At 41.8% G+C, this 17,733-nt stretch overlaps 1 protein-coding gene across 1 annotated transcript in view; it reads right to left on the reverse strand.

Annotated features, from left to right (window-relative positions):
- The window catches only part of N4BP1 (NEDD4 binding protein 1), a 65,622-nt gene that overhangs the window by 11,770 nt on the left and 36,119 nt on the right, over window positions 1-17,733 (reverse strand). Inside the window, exons 2-4 of the mRNA XM_012806873.2 lie at window positions 9,676-11,297; window positions 3,152-3,282; window positions 1,669-1,765 (exon numbers count right to left, since the gene is read on the reverse strand). Coding sequence (XP_012662327.1) covers window positions 1,669-1,765; window positions 3,152-3,282; window positions 9,676-11,297 — 1,850 coding nt within the window. The remainder of the gene's footprint in view (window positions 1-1,668; window positions 1,766-3,151; window positions 3,283-9,675; window positions 11,298-17,733) is intronic.

Raw genomic sequence — 17,733 nt, forward strand, 5'->3', positions numbered from 1 at the left:
AAAAAAAAAAAAAAAAAAAAAGAATTAGTAGTATTCTATTTCATGGCTGGAGACTATTCATGCTGAAAACCCTCCTAGAGATGTGCGAGGAGAATGTGAAGTTTATCCCTAAGTCAGGAAGACTACATTGGTCTAAGGCAATGCAGACAAAGACAATGAAACAGTCAATTAAGATAATCATTAGAATTAAAAAAATGCTTTAATCAATAGTAGTAAATACTTAAAAGGAATTTAAAAAACAAACTTCATTAGTTTCAGTGCTCTTAGGAAATTGCGAAAATTAATTTAGTTCTTTATCAATGAACATTTTCCAAATTATTTCTAACTTGCATGAGTTAAGTGGTGCCATTTGCTCAGAAGGTATAAATAAAAACAGGTAGTAAGGCTTCTGAGTGTAAAAACTATGAATTAGGACATATATTTATGTCCTCTAAAAACCCAAAGAACCATACAAACGAAGCAAAGCTTAACACGCACACTTGTACACAGGTTCGAACCTTGCTGGTGTGAAAACAAACCTGCAGCGTCAGAGGCCCTGAACTCTGCAGGGTCCCGCCCAGTGTCCCAGTGCTGAGCGGGAAGTGGCTTCCATACTGTACTTCTCACTCCTGCCACTTCCCCCACAAGTACCCTCTCCTTCAGCGCCTCTGTGTCGCCACTGACTCTCCCAATACTCTGGTGCAAGGAAAGGAGGGCCTGTCTGGTGAACGAATGTCTGCTGCGGCCCCAGATCCCCGTCCCCCGCCACAGCCTCTGTTCATCTCTTACCCACCAGATACCACTCAGTAGCTTGGGTGCAAGCTGGACACAATCTCCAAAGGGGATACTAGGTGGAACGTTAAAGCAAAAGCCTGGGGTGGAGGGAGGCTGCAGTTCTATTAGACAGATAAAAATAAACAGCTGTGAGAGTGAACCACAGCAGCTGACGCCCAGTCCTCAAACCAGCAGACATGCTTCTAATTCCACACTGGGAGGAGCATTTTAAAAACTGGTCCTAATGCCACGGGATAAGTCTGGAACCTACTCTCAGGCGGGCAACTCTCCTCTACTACTTCCCTGTGCACTTTCTCTAGACCACAAGCTCTTCAGGGCAGGAGGTGCTGCTGAGCTCCATGTCCCCAGAACCGTGCTATGCACACTGAGCTAGTTTGCTGGACTTGGTGAGTGCTCAGTAGTTTTTAGGAAAAAAAATACAAAATGTCAGGGACCAGGTGCAACAGCACCTACTTTCTGAGTGACACAGCAACGTGGGCAGTGCAGAGCGTTCCCATCACAGCAGGGCCAGCTGAGGTATCTTCCGTTCTGGGGAGGACACACTGTAACAGACCAAGCCAGTGGCCAGAAGTAGAACAGGACACACACTGTGTGAAAACCGCTTTCGAGGCTGCTGCTGAGACAGACGGCACTGAAGCCTATGTCTGAGCATGTGTTTACTGACAGATTTTTCAGCTGTGTTTTCTTAAAAACCAAACCAAACCACTTAATTCAATAGCTTCTTTTGTGATGTTCCTAAACCATACATAGACTGTTCACTCATCTCACTGATAATAAATGTTAACTTCTCAACACCCCGAGTGCAGTGAGTCCTGGAGAGTGTGGGCTTGTCCGGCAGAGCAGGTGCTGGCTGCTCCCCACTCACACCTGAGGAAGGAAAAGGGCCTTTCATACCTGTCATCATGAGAGGCAATTCTTTCTCCAAACACCATCCGGGCAGGAGTTAAAGATAATATTCCGAGCTCCTGGAGCTGGGTTAAGAAGTGTTGTTCTGTTCGTGGAATAAGTTGGATACACATTCAGAAAACGGCTATCTTCTCAGATATGTAAATAAATGAAAATATACCCAAGTGTTTCACTTGTAGAGTAATAAAAAGCTTTTTTCCTACTGACTCAATTTTACTAACCCACTGGGAAGGAAAAAAAAATCAAGCAAGACCCACACTGTGGCAAGTGCAATGACTAGCTATTTTTAAAAACACAGAAAGGTTCGATTCATTTGCTTCTTAAATTAAGACAAGTAAACCATCAACTTATATTTAAGGAAACCTGCTGTCAAGAACTTTTTCAGAGTCACATTACGAGAAGTGGAAGACAGCAGGACAAGAATACACAAGGGGCAGGGGCAGGGGCAGGGCGAGGGACCAGCTGCTTGGCCCACTCCCAAGGAAGGCCCCTCTTGAAAATCTGCCTGCTGCTGGCCTCCTAACTTCTCTTGTCTGTACAAATGTTTACTGGGTTTCATGGGGGTGGATGGTGACACAGGAGACAATGGAGCCAAAGCCACACTTCAGAAAACCAGCAATGGGCAGAAGCAGCTAAAAGCTCAGGGCTTTTCCGAGTCCCACCCCTGCTCCCAGCGTGATGGTGCTCACGACTGACTCAAGCGGACGGCCCGGCAGTGCTTTCTGTCCTAGAGCTGCACAGTATGTAAGGACCAGAAGACTCTGTCAGTACCTAAGTGCAAAACTAACTACAGTGGGTGCATCTGCTCATTCCTCATGGACCTTCTGTTCAAACAAATACGCTCTTCAAAATGAGAGAAGTCGGGAATACTTGGGAAATGTGTGGTTTGACCATTTCCACCTCACTAGTGACTAAGTTTCACTTCCTGTTTAATGTGTTGGGCAAGTCCTGTCCTCACCCTCCCTCCCTCCCTCCCTCGAATCTACCTTTTATTTCTAAGTGAAGACACAAATAATCTGAAGTTTCTCTGGAACACTTCATGACTGATACTAAGTTCGAATATTTCATGTATGGCCTGAAGGTCAGCCACAAAATACTTCACAGTTAACAGAAACTGATTCATATTAAACCCTTAACGGGCTGTTAAAAAGACATTATGTTTAAAGGTAACAAATTTATCAAATGACCTAAAAAATTCTATCTGAACAGTCAGAAACCCAGATAAATGGAAAGACATATTTTACTTTTTAGAAAGTAAAAAGAAAACTTTTGTGATGTGATGAACTCAAACATAACTTTCCGTATAAGCAACTATGTTAATTTTCCACCTATCCTCCCTCCAAGGTCCCCTGCGGTGAGTCCCTCTGCTGTCCATGGCCCAGGGCTCTATGCCCAGCAGCCATGTGCTGTAATTCTGAGCCAACTTGTCAAACATCTAGTTAGCAACCTAGAAAAACCCAGTTCGTCTCACCTGTGACATTAGGATCCCGTCTTGTTCTCCACTGAGGGACAAATACAGTGATGTTTCTGTTGCCAAGCTTCCAAAAATACTCAACTGCAATTGCAATTCCACGGCAAGAAAAGAACTTCTTCAGACCGTGGCTGTAAGAAAACAAATTTTATTTTAGTTTAAAGCGTATCAAATGTCACTATGAATAAAGATAAAATCCACACACAAAATTTCTCTCTTCCTTTTTTTAAAACATTTTTTGGCATTTAGCTGCCCACTACTACTTTGCAAAGTTGAGCGGCACGCACCGTGGGAGACATTCTCTCATCACCTGATTACGATTTTTCTTGCATTTTGTTTAGCTGATGTAACTGGGACGCTGCTGTGGTAGAAGGGCTGTGTGACTGTGAACTTCATGCTCATACCTGCTTACTGCTTTTTTTTTTTTAAGAGCCTACTCTACTGGGAAAAAAATATTATTTTTAAGTCAATGGCCTCTGAAGCATTTTTTAATTAATTTTATTAAGAAATTGGTTGCTGATGCAGAAACAACTTAGTAGCTGTACTGACTGATGCTCAGTCTGTGACGGAGGACAGGGTGAAGATGTGGTGTGGTCATCAGCACCCCCACATCCAAGGCTGCAGCCGCCAGGAGACAAGTTGAGGGCAAGAGTGAAATGAATCGGGTCCAGTGCAGCAAAGGGACAGGAAGTCAGAGGAGAGGGAGGTGGCCAACAGAGGACCTGTGCCTAGAGGTACTTCCTAGAGCAGGGGCTGCAGTTCAGTCCTGAGGGCATCTGAAGGAGCCAGGAAAGGGTCTCTATCCGATGCAAGCAGAATCCAGGGGAAACAGATAAAGAAGCAACAGAGGATTAAAAATGCACTTCCCTCCTCCAAATCCAGTGACACTTGTCAAAAGAAAAGAAGAAAAATATTCAAATTTTATTCTCCAGAAGTAGAGGTAAAAAAGAAGAATGTTTGATAAGTTTAAAATTCTGGAGGTAGTAATCGGTGTGTCTACTCATGAGTAAGTATTAAGAAAGAGAACAAAAATCAAAATCTCAAACTGTGATGCTACAATTTGTGAGATTAGCATAACCTATTTTCTCTGCCTCAGCGATCACCTGTATTTGAGTGACAACAAACTGCATCTTCAGTCCTGTCTTCTCTCCACTCTAGTGCACAACATCAAAGCTGCACCATGAATATTCATTTCACTTGCAAGTGCTGTGGTAGGCACTGCTCTTACACCTTTCCCTGGCTCCTTCAAATGCCCTCAGGACCGACAGCCCCCTTTCTAGGAAGCTACCTCTAGACACAGGTCCTCTGTCGGCCGCCTCCCTCTCCTCTGACTTCCTATCGACCCTGGTTGCACAGCTGGAGGGGGATGAGCTGGATCAGGCTCCTGCTTCCTCACTCCTGTCCAGTGCCCAGTCCCTCACCCCACAGTGGTGGTGTCACCCCAATGGCACCTGCGTTCCTCGAGAGCAGGAATGGGCTGGACACTTCACAAGCACCTACCATCATGAGAGAATCAGAAAAGCTGCTTGCAAATTCTTTTGAGAGGGTAAAGTCCACTCTCTTTTTTTAGTGAACCAGAAATAAGAAACTGCAGAGGCTCTTATCCCAGAAAATATATACAAGTGAACAAACCCGTTCATGATGAAATAATTTAGGAGTGATCTGTTTATCTTAAAAGCATTCAAAATATGACAAGAATGTAGCAAAATGACCTTTGCTACTAGAAAAAAAGACTGGTCATTTTTAAAAGGGTCCCATTCAGTCTTTAAAAAATAAATCGGCCATTACTTTAATTGCTTAACAGCAAGAACAGGTCTAAAATTAGCGTCACCCACGGCCCTAAAACGACCATTTCACAACACAGAAGCTGACTCTTAAAAAACCAGGGGCCACGTCCGTCTGGTCCTCAGAGTGAACACTGGAGGTGCTGAAGAAGCTTCCGAAGGCCCTTCTCGGCTCTTCAGTACATAGGCAACTGTGCTCTGTGGCCTTTTCCTCTTTTCTTTAAATGCACCTGCTGATAGCAACAGTGCAAACTGGACCAGTTCCACTCTACTGGGTCACTAAATAAAAAGGGCAGAAATGCAGAGAGATGAATTCTGCTAACTTAGAAAGCACAGAGAGAAATAAATGGAGCTTCAAGAAACATGAGCTCTCAAGTTCTGAAGTGTTACTCCCAGTGACATCATTTTTAATACTCTGAAAAATCTCCAGAGCTGCAGATTCACCCAGAAAATAAAAGAAAACAAGGGGAGCCAAATTATTGCCCTTAAATAAATATGGAAGGTCCACTAGGGCCCCTTCTACTTCAAGTCCAACACCCTGACCAGGCGGACAGGAGCTTAATCACCACTGACTCCTATCTTCTCTGCAATCAAACCAGAGCAGCTTGTTGACAGATAAACCCCGATCAACTGCCTATTTAGACCCAGAGACAAAGTCTGGATGCAAAGTTTATGAACATCTCTCTACCTACGGGACAGCTGCCGCTCTGGGTCCCCAGCTCCGAGTGCAGAAAGGACTAGCTACTGGTCATGGAAAGCTGGGTGTTCAGGCTCTTCAGAGAGATTTAAATTCCTGTTTCCATACAATTGGAACAAGTTATATCATCAGTTTGTTTCCCAAATTATAGCAGGCAGTTGACCAAAACGAAGATGGGTGACACAGAGCTGATAAAAACTCAGGGTGCGTGGGGCAATAGTGGAAAGCCCTTTCTGAACTACCATGAAAAAGTCGCTTCCTTCTGTAGCTTCCACTTCGTAAAAACAGGCATGGATGGAACCCTGACACACAAGACCAGCACAGAAATGGTTAAAACACACAGTTCTAGCAAGTGAAGGGGCGCATCTCATCAAGGTGGAAACCAGCCCCCTGGATGAGTCAGGTGCTCTCAGGTTGGAGTCTCAGACTGACAAAGCTGGTATCTGGCTGCCTCTGTGGGGTCCAGCCACACACCGCAGACAATTTCCACTGACTCATCACTTGACTCATTCATGGTGACAAGAGGGAAAAACCAAGTGAAGATATGTATTAACATAATTGGCAGCAGTAAGCAGAGCATTCTGGAATTTCTCACGGTGTGCACGAGCCATAGACATTACACCAGATCGGCAAATAAACAAAGGCTTTGCAGGAACACAGGGACGGTGAGTCCAGGCTGCTTCAGGGTGGGGCTCACACCAAAGGATCCTATTGCTTAAGAACTCAAATTTCCTTTTAACTACTTCCCCCAACTAGTTGAGTCAAATGAGTGAGGTCTACTCACCAGATCTTATGCAACCCCAGACGTAAGTATCCAATGAGGCCAAGGCCTGAAAATCCCAACCACAACTGCTGTGGGAGACAAGGTGTGTTCGTGGGGGTTTTGGGAAGAGACATTCTGGGTGCAAATCTCATTATCTGTGTAACCCTGGAAAAGACTTTTAAGCCATTTCACGCTATACATACATTATGCCTTTTTCCCTCACACAGTATGAATACTATGTTTTAAAAATACAGTGCCTGATACACAACAAGGTGTTCCAGCTTTAAGATCCCGAATATTTGTGGAATTAAATATATGGCCTAAGTTAAAATGTAATCTAAATTGGTCACTGGAATAGCAACCATGAAGTCACGAATGAGTTGTAAAAACCCACTTAAAGAATTCGAAGCTGAGCACAGCAGTGCTGCCTGTACTTTCAAATACCAAGGAGGTTGAGATGGGAGGATTGCTTGTGGCCAGGAGTTTGGGTCCAGCTTGGGTAATAAAGTGAAACTCCAAAAAGAAAAGATCCCAGTCTATCTTTAAGTCTTTAATTCATCTATTCACCAACAAACCTTTATTGAGTAACCTACTGTGTATCAGGGGCAGTTCAGTGAGTAAGACAGGTGGGTCCAGGTCCTTCGTGGAATTCCATCTAATCTAAATCACACTAAACATTAAATCAACTGTAAAATAAGTGTTGGTATTTTTTCCAACTTAAAAAATGTTATTGAGTTCAAATTCACATGATATAAAATAACCATTTGACAGTGACCAAGCCAATGGCATCTGCTGAGGTCACAATGCTCGGTGGCTGTTGCTTTCATCCAGTTCCCAAACATTCCTTCACTCCAAAATAAAACCCCATGCCCGGCAGGCAGTTTCTCCCCTAGAATAGGGTTAATATTAACGACTGATACTTTCAGATCGATCTACACCATTAAGTGTAAGTCTGTCTTTCTTCTGTGAAAGTACTGCTTTTAAACTGAGACATCTGCGAATTCGAAGAAAATGCAAATCCTCCCCAAATCATCAGTTTTCAAAAAAATTAATGAAAATCAGCTTGCACATTTCCCCCTAGGGCACTAAATCAGTGGTTTTCAAGAGACAGTACTGCACTCCAGCATGTTAGGAAATGGGTGGGTGTCACAATGCCTGGGAGGGACACTGTGGGCAAAGGGGAGGGGACGGGGCACAAAGCACTTCCTGTCATGGGCAGGAGCCCCCACGCTGAGCCCAACAGTGACCCCTCTGAGAAATGTGTTAGCTACTACTCCAAAAGGGCTTTTAAAGTATCATTATCACTGTTCATTCTAAGCTCATTTGCATTTCTTATTCTTTGAACACCAATTTTGAATATCTTTCCACATACAGAAAAGTGAAAAAGGATTAGTATTACTCACAATGATGACCTAAATTTTATACCATCACTTGGCTCAAGAAATCTTAACAATGAAGAACTAGTGCTGGGCTTGGACTATCCACGGGTGACTGAAATTAGGTTTTACGTTTTTACTTAGATAATTCTATGCAGCTATGGGTCATATGCTGGGTTTCCCCCAATAGGGCTGCCAAAAACCCAAACTGAATTGACAACAGTATTAACTTTGAAATGAAGATGGGCAGATTGTACCTTTTTAGTTTGTCTTTCAAACTTTAACCTCTGAAATGCTAGATTTCCTTTTTTCTTTTTAACAGCAAAACACAGCATCAATAATTCATTCAAACAATAAAAAGAAAAGAATCCTTATATTTAAAAAAATACATACTAAAATATTTATAGATGAAATAATATATGGAGGTTTCCTTCAAAATATGGTAGACTCTCCATAGCTGACCACCTCCCCCCACTGACACCCTCCTTAAGTTGACCTAATTTTCATAGACTGGACCTGCACCACAATTACGCATCAGTGTAGGAGGCCTAGTCCCCTACGGTCACCATCTCCACAGGTGGACCAGTTTGTTCCAGTTCTGTGGGTGTCAGGTTACAGATGTTCTACTGGACTGGGGGAGTAAGGCAGGAGGTGAGGGTATGGTTGAAAACAAGACTGGTCATGAGTTAACTGGTAAAGCTGGGTGATGAGTCCATGGGGATTCATTATACTACCTTACGAATTTAAAAGTTCTAATAAAAACACCACAAAAATTTACAAATGGTGCTTTCCTATCTTGAGTTCAAATATAGCAAACTGTGGCCTGACTTAATACGCAAACAAACTACAGTCTAACTCTTGTCCCAGCCAATCACGGGTTGAGAACCATGCGACCGTGCCCAAAGAAGGTGAATCCAGGGCTGGAACCAGTCAGGCTGCTGTGTAGTCCCTCCCTTTCCCGTCTGTAAACACTGCCTGCCCACATTGCTGGGTGGGGCTTTGAACCTCTCTGGGTTCAGGGTCCTGCCTGCTTGATTCATAAATCGTTCTTTGCTCACATAAAGTCTGCCAAATTTAATTTATCTAAAGTTTTTCTTTTAACAACAAGGTGACTGGCTTTCAGAAAAAGAAGGCAAACTTTACCTGGCAGTTGTGCAAATGGCATGATAAAGATGATCTTACGGGCAGGTCAAAAGGCAACAGAAACTCAGAAGTATGAAGTGACTGCAAACCACACAGCGGGTCCACGGCACGGTAGAGACTGCCTCTCCTGCTATTCTAAGCAATACTCAAGTACCCCTTACGGAAAAACCCAATCCCAAGCCACAGGTATGAATCAAAATGCTCAGAGGGGTCTAGGATGGGCTTAACACAAATGATGGTTCAACCCTTTGACTAAAAACAAATATTACACACTTCCAGTAAGAGCAGAGGCCTACAGTGAAATTTAAACTGACTAATTTTTTACAATGGAAACTGATATTGCTCTATCAACATAAAGTACATCGAACCTACTACCACTGCACATTCTTGGCCAGAGAACAGGCATATTCCAGTGTAACACAGAAAAATGTCTTTTTTACCTGAACCTCCCCATCCTCATTGAAAACCTAATGGTTTTCACAGTATCAAGACCCTAACTTAAAAATCTGTGTGCATCACTGGGCAATGTAACGTGAAAAGATGAATTTTCTATCATCTCTTGCCCTTAGATCTAGAAGTTCAGCAGGATGAAACTACGTTTATGACTCCAGAAGATGGAATGGAAACCTTTCCAACCAGTTGGTTTTCCCCCAGGTCAGGTTACAGATCAACTATACACGTGCATGAGGTAGTTCTCACGTACGTATGTAATTCATCGACACTGCCAAAGTCCTATAAAGTAATTTGCAAAGTGGACTCACGTAATTGCAACATTGCTCCCATCTATCACAATGTGCTTCAAATCCGTTCTTCCTGGTTCATTTTTTAATTCCAGTTTGTACGGTACTTTTAGAGTATCTCGAAACCTCTGAACCCCTGTAACTGAGCAATCAATATAATCAGAAGGTCCTGCCAACTTTGCGTCCATAAATGAAGGCAGGTGCTGGGGCAGCGGCATTGGTGGAATGAGAGGTGGACAATTTGGCTTGGACTGAGGAGAGCTACAACATCCTGAGTGTTTTTCACAGGGAGGTTTCATAGTATTTGGACGCAGGGGTTCTGTCTGATGCTGCAAACCATTTTCAGGAAAAGCTGGACTTCTGGGCTGGTGACTCAACGCTCCCCTTGAAACAAAACTGACTTCTTTGGGACTTGATGGGGCAACAGAAGGCAAAAGGCCATCAGCTTCAAGGTCCACGTTACAAACATAGCTCCGGTTTGGAGCCCACATGTCACGCTTCGGTTCTACTGGCACTGTTCCCACAGTATTAGTTGGCTGTGTGTGAGTCTCTGTCTTCTTTGGAGTTGAATCTGTTGTAAGCTCATTTTCACTGCTACAAAAACTTTTACCTTTGCTTTTGTTGGTCTCTGAATACACAGTACCAGGTGAAAATTCTCTGTCTTCTTGGAACCTTTTATTTTCTTTTTCAATTTCTTCTAAGAGCAATAATGGTTCAGTAGATGGCCCATATTCTCTAATAACCTTTTCAACAATTTCTTGGGAATAGCCCATGGTTTTAAAGAAGTTTACGAGGATGTTGTACTCCATTTCCTCAGTGGTGTCTTTTACATCTAGACTTAAGTTTTCGGAAACGGTAGAAGACTCAGACAGGTCAGTGATGACATTTCCAGCTGATGTCTTACCCTCAGGTAAAAGCTCCCCCTCTGGAACGTTTTCCAGAGAAAACTGCTTCTTGGTATGTCTTTCTTCAGAATCAGAAAATCTCCTTTTGTGACAAACCCTGTCCTTGGAAAGCACTTCTTCACTGGGGGTGAGGCCGTTTACTGGGACACAAAGCACACCTGGTGAGCTAGAGAAGACTGTGTCCATTTGTTTTGTAAGCTCAGACACAGGAGTCCCAGCTTTACTTCGTGCATCTTCCTGCAAAACAATTCCATCCCTGGAAACATTCAGCCCTGTGGCAGCATTCTGTGTCAACTCTGCTTGTTGAGAATCTCTAATTTCAATAACATTATCATCTCCGGTTTCAAAGAGACTCTCCTCACCTTGGGTGAGTGTCAAAAGTTCTTTTTTCAAGGAAGTGGGCAAAATCAACAAATCCATTGTATAATTGTCTGCCCGGGCTTCAACAAATTGTCTGAATTCCCTTTTCACCTCTGATTCTTTCTGACTGCTGGGTAAGTTCTCATTATTCTCAAAGAGCTTTACAAACTGTTGAATGTGACTTCGAGCCATGACCACAGCCTCAGCACTGCCTCTGATGCCAAGCAGCCCAATGTCCAGAATGCAGAGGTCAGCACAAGTATCCTGAATCAAGCTCTTCAGAAACAGGCTCTCTGCTCCAACAAAAATACAGTGCATGGCCTTGGGGTAACATTCTCTTTCTTCTAGTTCAGGTTCACAGATTCCTTTAATGTATTCCTATAAAGAGAAGAAATTAGATCAATTTACAAAAAACTCCTTACAGCACAAATTAAATTATAGATGTCGATACAGAAATGGATTTTTAAAAATATCTATAAAGAACAAACATCTTTGCTTGCCATTGGTTACTACTGATACAGCTTTCCCCCATTCAAGGCTGGACAGGGGACCCCAGTTTTCCTAGGCCTGGGCAATTTCATGAAGCCATGACCTTTTGCCCTGAGCTGAGAGGACTACACTCATTCATTGATAACACTGAAAATGTGTTTCCATTTGCCAAGTCCTGGCCAAGTGTAATTCTCAAGACCAAATACCCCTAGACAAAGAGCCCATGTAGAGACTTCCCAATTGGGTCTTTCCCTTTGCCAGAAGCTCTGGTGCTTTTTACTCCTCCTGTATTCCCTTCTATCTGATAAAATCCTACCTTACTACTGATCTGTGGTCCGTGGGTTTATTCTTCAAATCCCCCAGACCAAGGACCTACTGAAGAAAGAAATTCTGGTAACACTATTACACCACAACACAATCAAGAGGTAAGAGAGTGATGTTCACTTCACTACCACCACCCCTGGTTTTCAGATACAACAAAAAAATACCTGGTTCCCAGATACCTTGAAGGCATTTAGAAAGAGTAAGATTTTTTTTTTTCTTTTTTCTTTTTTTTTGAGACAGAGCCTCAAGCTGTCCCCCTGGGTAGAGTGCTGTGGCATTACAGCTCACAGCAACCTCCAACTCCTGGGCTCAAGCGAGTCTCCCGCCTCCACCTCCCAAGTAGCTGGGACCACAGGCGCCTGCCACAACGCCCGGCCATTTTTTGGTTGCAGCCATCATTGTTGTTTTGGCGGGTCCGGGCTGGGGATTCGAACCCGCCACCTTTGGTGTACGTGGCTGGCGCCCCAGCCGGTTGAGCCATAGGCGCAGAGCCGAAAGAGTAAGATTTAACAAAAAACATTTTTTCTAGCTGGTTGGAATACTCTATATCCTGTATAATTTTATGTCTCTTTTCTAAAGAAGACCAGACTGCTTAAATTAAACGCAAAACTAACAGAGCTGGAGAGGCTGAGCATTACTGATGCTTCAGACCCTGGCACTGAAGGGAGCCAGTGAGCAGCAAGAAAAGGGCCCGGGCTTGTAACAGTCAGGTTGTTACTGGAGGTGGAAGCAAGCACCCACACACACATCACACACAGACTGGGACACATCTGTTAATAACCCTGGCTCTCAAGTCAGTGTCTCAGTCTCAAATTCCAGACATTAAATAGTTCAATTTACCTAATCCTTCTAAGCTCAGTTTCTCCAACTATGAAAGAGATAAGTAAATATGGCGCAATTGCAGGGGTTTTGAAGGAATTCAAAGAGACAACACGCAAGTCCTGACAACAGTGCCTTGTACAAAATAAATGCTCACTAAAGACTAACAACACTGTTACATCAGCAAAACGTTCTGGACAGACTTGTAAGAAATGAGCCTTGTGATGTCTGAACTATAAAGTTAGAATGGTATTACCAAAAACGATGGTATTTAGAAGTTTAACCTGTGCAGCACAGCTAGAGGCTTTGTAAGATTTCACTTGCTATGCTGACGGCCCTACTTCTTTTAAGTTAGAATTTATACTGAGATATGTGCATACCTATTCCCCGTGCATCTATCATCTGGAACTGAAATATGTCACAGAGCAAAAGTGCTACCGGAGCAGCATGGCGCTCAGCCATGATTTCCTCGTTGCCTATCCTTCTGAATGCACCTGCAGTGTCTGTGTCCTGAAGAAGCATGGAAACAACTGGCGATAGGACAGTCTGCTATTTTTGTCAACACCGCAATTGAGTTAAACACAAAGTAACTTATCATCCCCATTTCATGAATGCTCAGCAGTGTCAGACACTGCTTATCACTTCAGATCTTCACTGGCAACAGCTAGCTATCACTTCTTTGAAATTATGCTGCATTAAGATTGTGACTTTAAGGGTTTTTTTAAACATTCTATTTTGAAATAATTACAGGTTCACAAGAAGTTGCAAAACTAGTACATAAAGATGCGGTGTGCCCTTCACCTGGCATCCTCTCATCATTTCATTAATATAATAGTATCAAAATCAGGATATTTACATTGTAAACTGTTACATGGTTCTGTGCCACTTTATCAAGTGGCTTTGTGAAACTACCATCTCAGTCAAGACACAGAACTATCCCATTGACACAAACACTTCCTTCTCAATACCCCTTTATAATCAGGCTTCATCACCCACACCTTCCATCTGGGGCTCCTAGCAACCACTATGTTTACCACTTTGCAACCTCTAGAATTTTACATAAATTATATAACGAGACTTTTGAGGCTGGCATATACTCAACGTTAATATGTATGAGTTTTTTTAACCATATACTACTGACTTCCTACTTGGAACTATTAAAAAATAAAACTACTGGTTTGGCACCTGTAGCGTAAGCAGCTAATGCACCAGCCACATACACCAGAGCTGGTGGGTTCAAATCCAGCCTGGACCTGCCAAACAACTATGACCAAAAAATAATAATCATAGAAATAAATAAATAAAATAGGGCGTTGTGGTGGGTGCCTGTAGTCCCAGCTGCTTGAGAGGCTGAGGCAAGGGAACTGCTCAGGAGTTGGAAGTTGCTGCGATGCTACAGCACTCTACCAGGGCGACAGGTTGAGGATCTGTCTCAAAAACAAAAAACAACTGCTATGAACAATCATGTGTGGGTTTTTATGTGAACTCCAGTTTTAATTTCTCAAAGATAAATGTCCAGGGGAGCAGCTGCTGGGTCATACGGTGTGTGCTTATCTATACACCCTCTTTAGCAAAGTGTCTGGGTTTTCCCTTTGTCCATTTTCTAACTGGACTGTCTGCATTTTACTACGGAGTTTTGAGAGTTCTTATTCTAGGTATGAGTCTTTTCTCAGATAGGTACAATCTGCAGGTATTCTCTTAGCTGGTAGTTTTGTTTTCCCAGCACTGTAACAGGGTGTTTTGTGACACATTGTTAATTGTTGTTCTATGTTCAGTAGAGATGGGGTCTTGCTCTTGCTCAGGCTGGTTCCCATCTCCCGAGCCCAGGCAATCCACCCACCTGAGCCCCTACAGAGTGCCAGGACCACAGGTGTGAGCCACCGTCCCTGTATGTTTTTAAGAACACTCAGTTAATTTTTTCTTAACCAAGTCACAGGTCCTGAAAATTATTCTCTAAGCTTTCTATTTAAATCTATGACCCATTTTGAGTAGTTTTGTATACAGTATGATATTTAGGTTGACATTTTGCAGGTTGCTGGGGCACTTTTCTTGAAGAGTATCCTTTCACCCTGCTAAGTGCATCTCTATCAAAAATCAGCGGGCCATCCTTGTGTGGCTCTACTTCTGGTTCCTATTCTGTTCCATCAATCTATAGAACTACTTTTTCACCAGTCTCACACCATTCTGACTGCTGTGATCGTACGATGTCTTGAAACTGGATAGTGACTGTTCCCACTTTATTATTCTTTTAAAAATTGTTTTATTCTAATTCTTTTGCCTTTCCATATAAATTCTACAATTATAGTCTGTAAAACATTATCATCTTGCTGGAGATATGTCAGCAATTGTGCTGACAACTGTGTCAGGAAGGGACTTCAATAATGATGGCAACTGACACTTCCTGAGTCATCTTCTGATCCAGGAACCTGGCATGTCTCTCCCTTTATTTGCACTTTTCTTTGCTTTCTTTTTCATTAGCATTTTAAATTTTGAATATACATGTTTTGCTAGATTTATAATTAAGAATTTCATTTTTCTGAGTGATTGTAAATGGTATTGGATTTTTAACTTTGATTCCCATGTTCATTGCTAGTATTAAATTGATTTTTATATGCCGATCACACGCAACCTCCCTGAATTCACTTCTCGCTAGTTCAAGGACATTTCTGTCTGTATAACTTCCTATGAATTTCTATGTGGACAGTTACATTATCAGCAAGTATTTCTTTTCTGATTTATATTGCTCTTATTTTTATTTTCTTACTTTACTGCAGTGGCTAGAAGGTCCAGCTCTATGTTGAAGAGCAGAGGTGAGCGCTGACAGGCTTGTCACGTTTGTGATCTAAAAGGAAATTCAGTCTTTCATCATGAAGAATGACAACTAACTGTAGACAGTCTATTTATTATACCGTATTTTTACTGTATCTACAGATGTCATCACATTGAGGAAGTTACACAGTGTTCTAGGAACATGAGAACTGGAGGTGAAATTTTTCAAATGTTTTATTACATCAAGTGACCTGATCCTGTGATCTTTTTCTTCATTAGCCTGTTAATATGGTGGGGTATACTGACTTTTGACAACTAAACCAGCCTTGCATCCCTGGAATAATCCCTACATGGTAATGGTGTGTACTTCTTTTATATATTGTTGAATCTTCTGTCAAGAATTCACACATCTTTAGCATTTGTATTCGTGAGGAACTGGACAGTTTTCCCTCCTGGTTCTGTCTCCTTCTGGGCTGAGCACCAGGGTAACCAATACTGGCTGTACCTGAATTAGGAAGCGTTCTTTCCTCTTGTATTTCCTTGAAGAGATTGTATAAAATTGATATTCTTTTGAAAATACTTTGTAGAAGTCTCCTGTGAAACGACCTTGCCCTGGAGATTTCTTAACTACAGGCTATTTAAATTATCTATTTCATGATAGGTAAGTCATGGTACTTTGTACCTTTTGATGACTTAGTCCATTTCATCTAAGTTGCCAAATTTATGAATGTAGACTTGTCTGTAGTATTTCCTTATTTTTTGGATGTCTGTAGTCTGTGACAATATCCTGTTTCATTCCTGATATTAGTGATTTGTGTCCTTTCTCCTTTTCTAATATAAGAAGTATTAAGCGTCACCAATTTTCATCACTGCTTTAGCAGTATCCCAAAATTCTGATATGCTGCATTTTCATTTAAATGAATTTTCCAAAATTTCCTTTGATTTATGCATTATTTAGAAGTGTTTACTTGCTTAGTTTCCAAGTATTTGGAGATTTGCCTATTATTTTTCCATTACTGATATTTTAGTGATGTGGAGAGTGCGCTATGAGATGGCGAGTCCCACACAGCCTGGGGAACATTCAGGGAATGAACCCTCCACGGCTTCTCCTCCATTCCCTAAACAGCCACATTCCTCTCTTCACACACCACCCTCTGCCAAGAGTCACGTAGCACTCGGTCTAGTTAACTATGCAGAGAGCCTTGTGGTCTTTACCTTCTCACTTCTTGTCATGTTAATGAAGTTGAGTCATTACATTTACATTTTCCTATTGTACTCTAAGACCAAAATCATGTCTTTTGTTTATGCTACCTCCTCCTGGACAACCCTGTACAAATACTATAAAATAAAGCTGCTTTTGTGCTTTTGGTCCGTCCTCCTGATTCCATCTTCTGTCTCTGTGTCTTACTTTACACTGTATTTTCTTCACTCGTTCCACTCTGGTTCGCTCCCCCACACCGTGCTGGTTCGAGACATGGTTTGATGCCTTTGATCAGAACACTAAATGATCTCAATTCTTTTAAATGTATTGAGATTTGTTTTGTGGCCCAGGATAGGGTCTACATTGATAGTTTGTGGATATTTGCTGAGTAGAATGTTCTATAAATATATATTAGATCTGGTTGGTTGGTGGTGGGTGATGATTTCTAGATCTTTGCTGATTTTATTTAATGGTTTTATCAATTGTTGAGAGAAAAGTGAAGTTGCCAACTATTATATAATTGTAGATTTGTCAAGTTCTTTTCAGTTCTATCAATTTTTGCTTCACATATTTTGTAGCTGTACGGTAAGAAATACACATATTTAGCACTGTTATAAAATGTCTTCTTGAATTGGTCCTTTTATTATGTAATGTCTTTATTTCTTGGTAATTTTCTTTGTTCTAAAGGCTGGTGTTTTCTTTTGATTAATGTTTTCCCTTTCCTTTTTAACTTACCTGTATGATTATATTTGAAATATGTTTCTTGAAGACATCAAATACAGCTGGGTTATTTGTTTTTAATTTATCCTAACAATTGCTTTAAGGAGATTTAACTGGTGTTTATTTACTATTTGTTTTTAATGTAATTATCATTAAGTTTGAATTTAAACCTTTCATTTTATTTGTTTTCTGTTTATTACCCATATTGTATTCCTATTCTCCCTATCTGGCCTTGTTTTGTTTTCAGTTTTTGGCCGGGACTGGGTTTGAACCCACCACCTCCAGCATATGGGGCTGATGCCCTATTCCTTTGATCCACAGGTGCTGCCTGTGGCTTTCTTTTGCATTATACATTTTTTTTGTATTATAATTTACTTATTATTTTTTTTTTTTTTTTAGACAGAGCCTCAAGCTGTACCCCTGGGTAGAGTGCCGTGGCATTACAGCTCACAGCAACCTCCAACTCCTGGGCTCAAGCGAGTCTCCTGCCTC

The sequence above is a fragment of the Otolemur garnettii genome, unplaced genomic scaffold, assembly GCF_000181295.1.
Source record: "Otolemur garnettii isolate 467f Iridium unplaced genomic scaffold, OtoGar3 scaffold00058, whole genome shotgun sequence".
NCBI classification, from domain to species: Eukaryota; Metazoa; Chordata; class Mammalia; order Primates; family Galagidae; genus Otolemur; species Otolemur garnettii.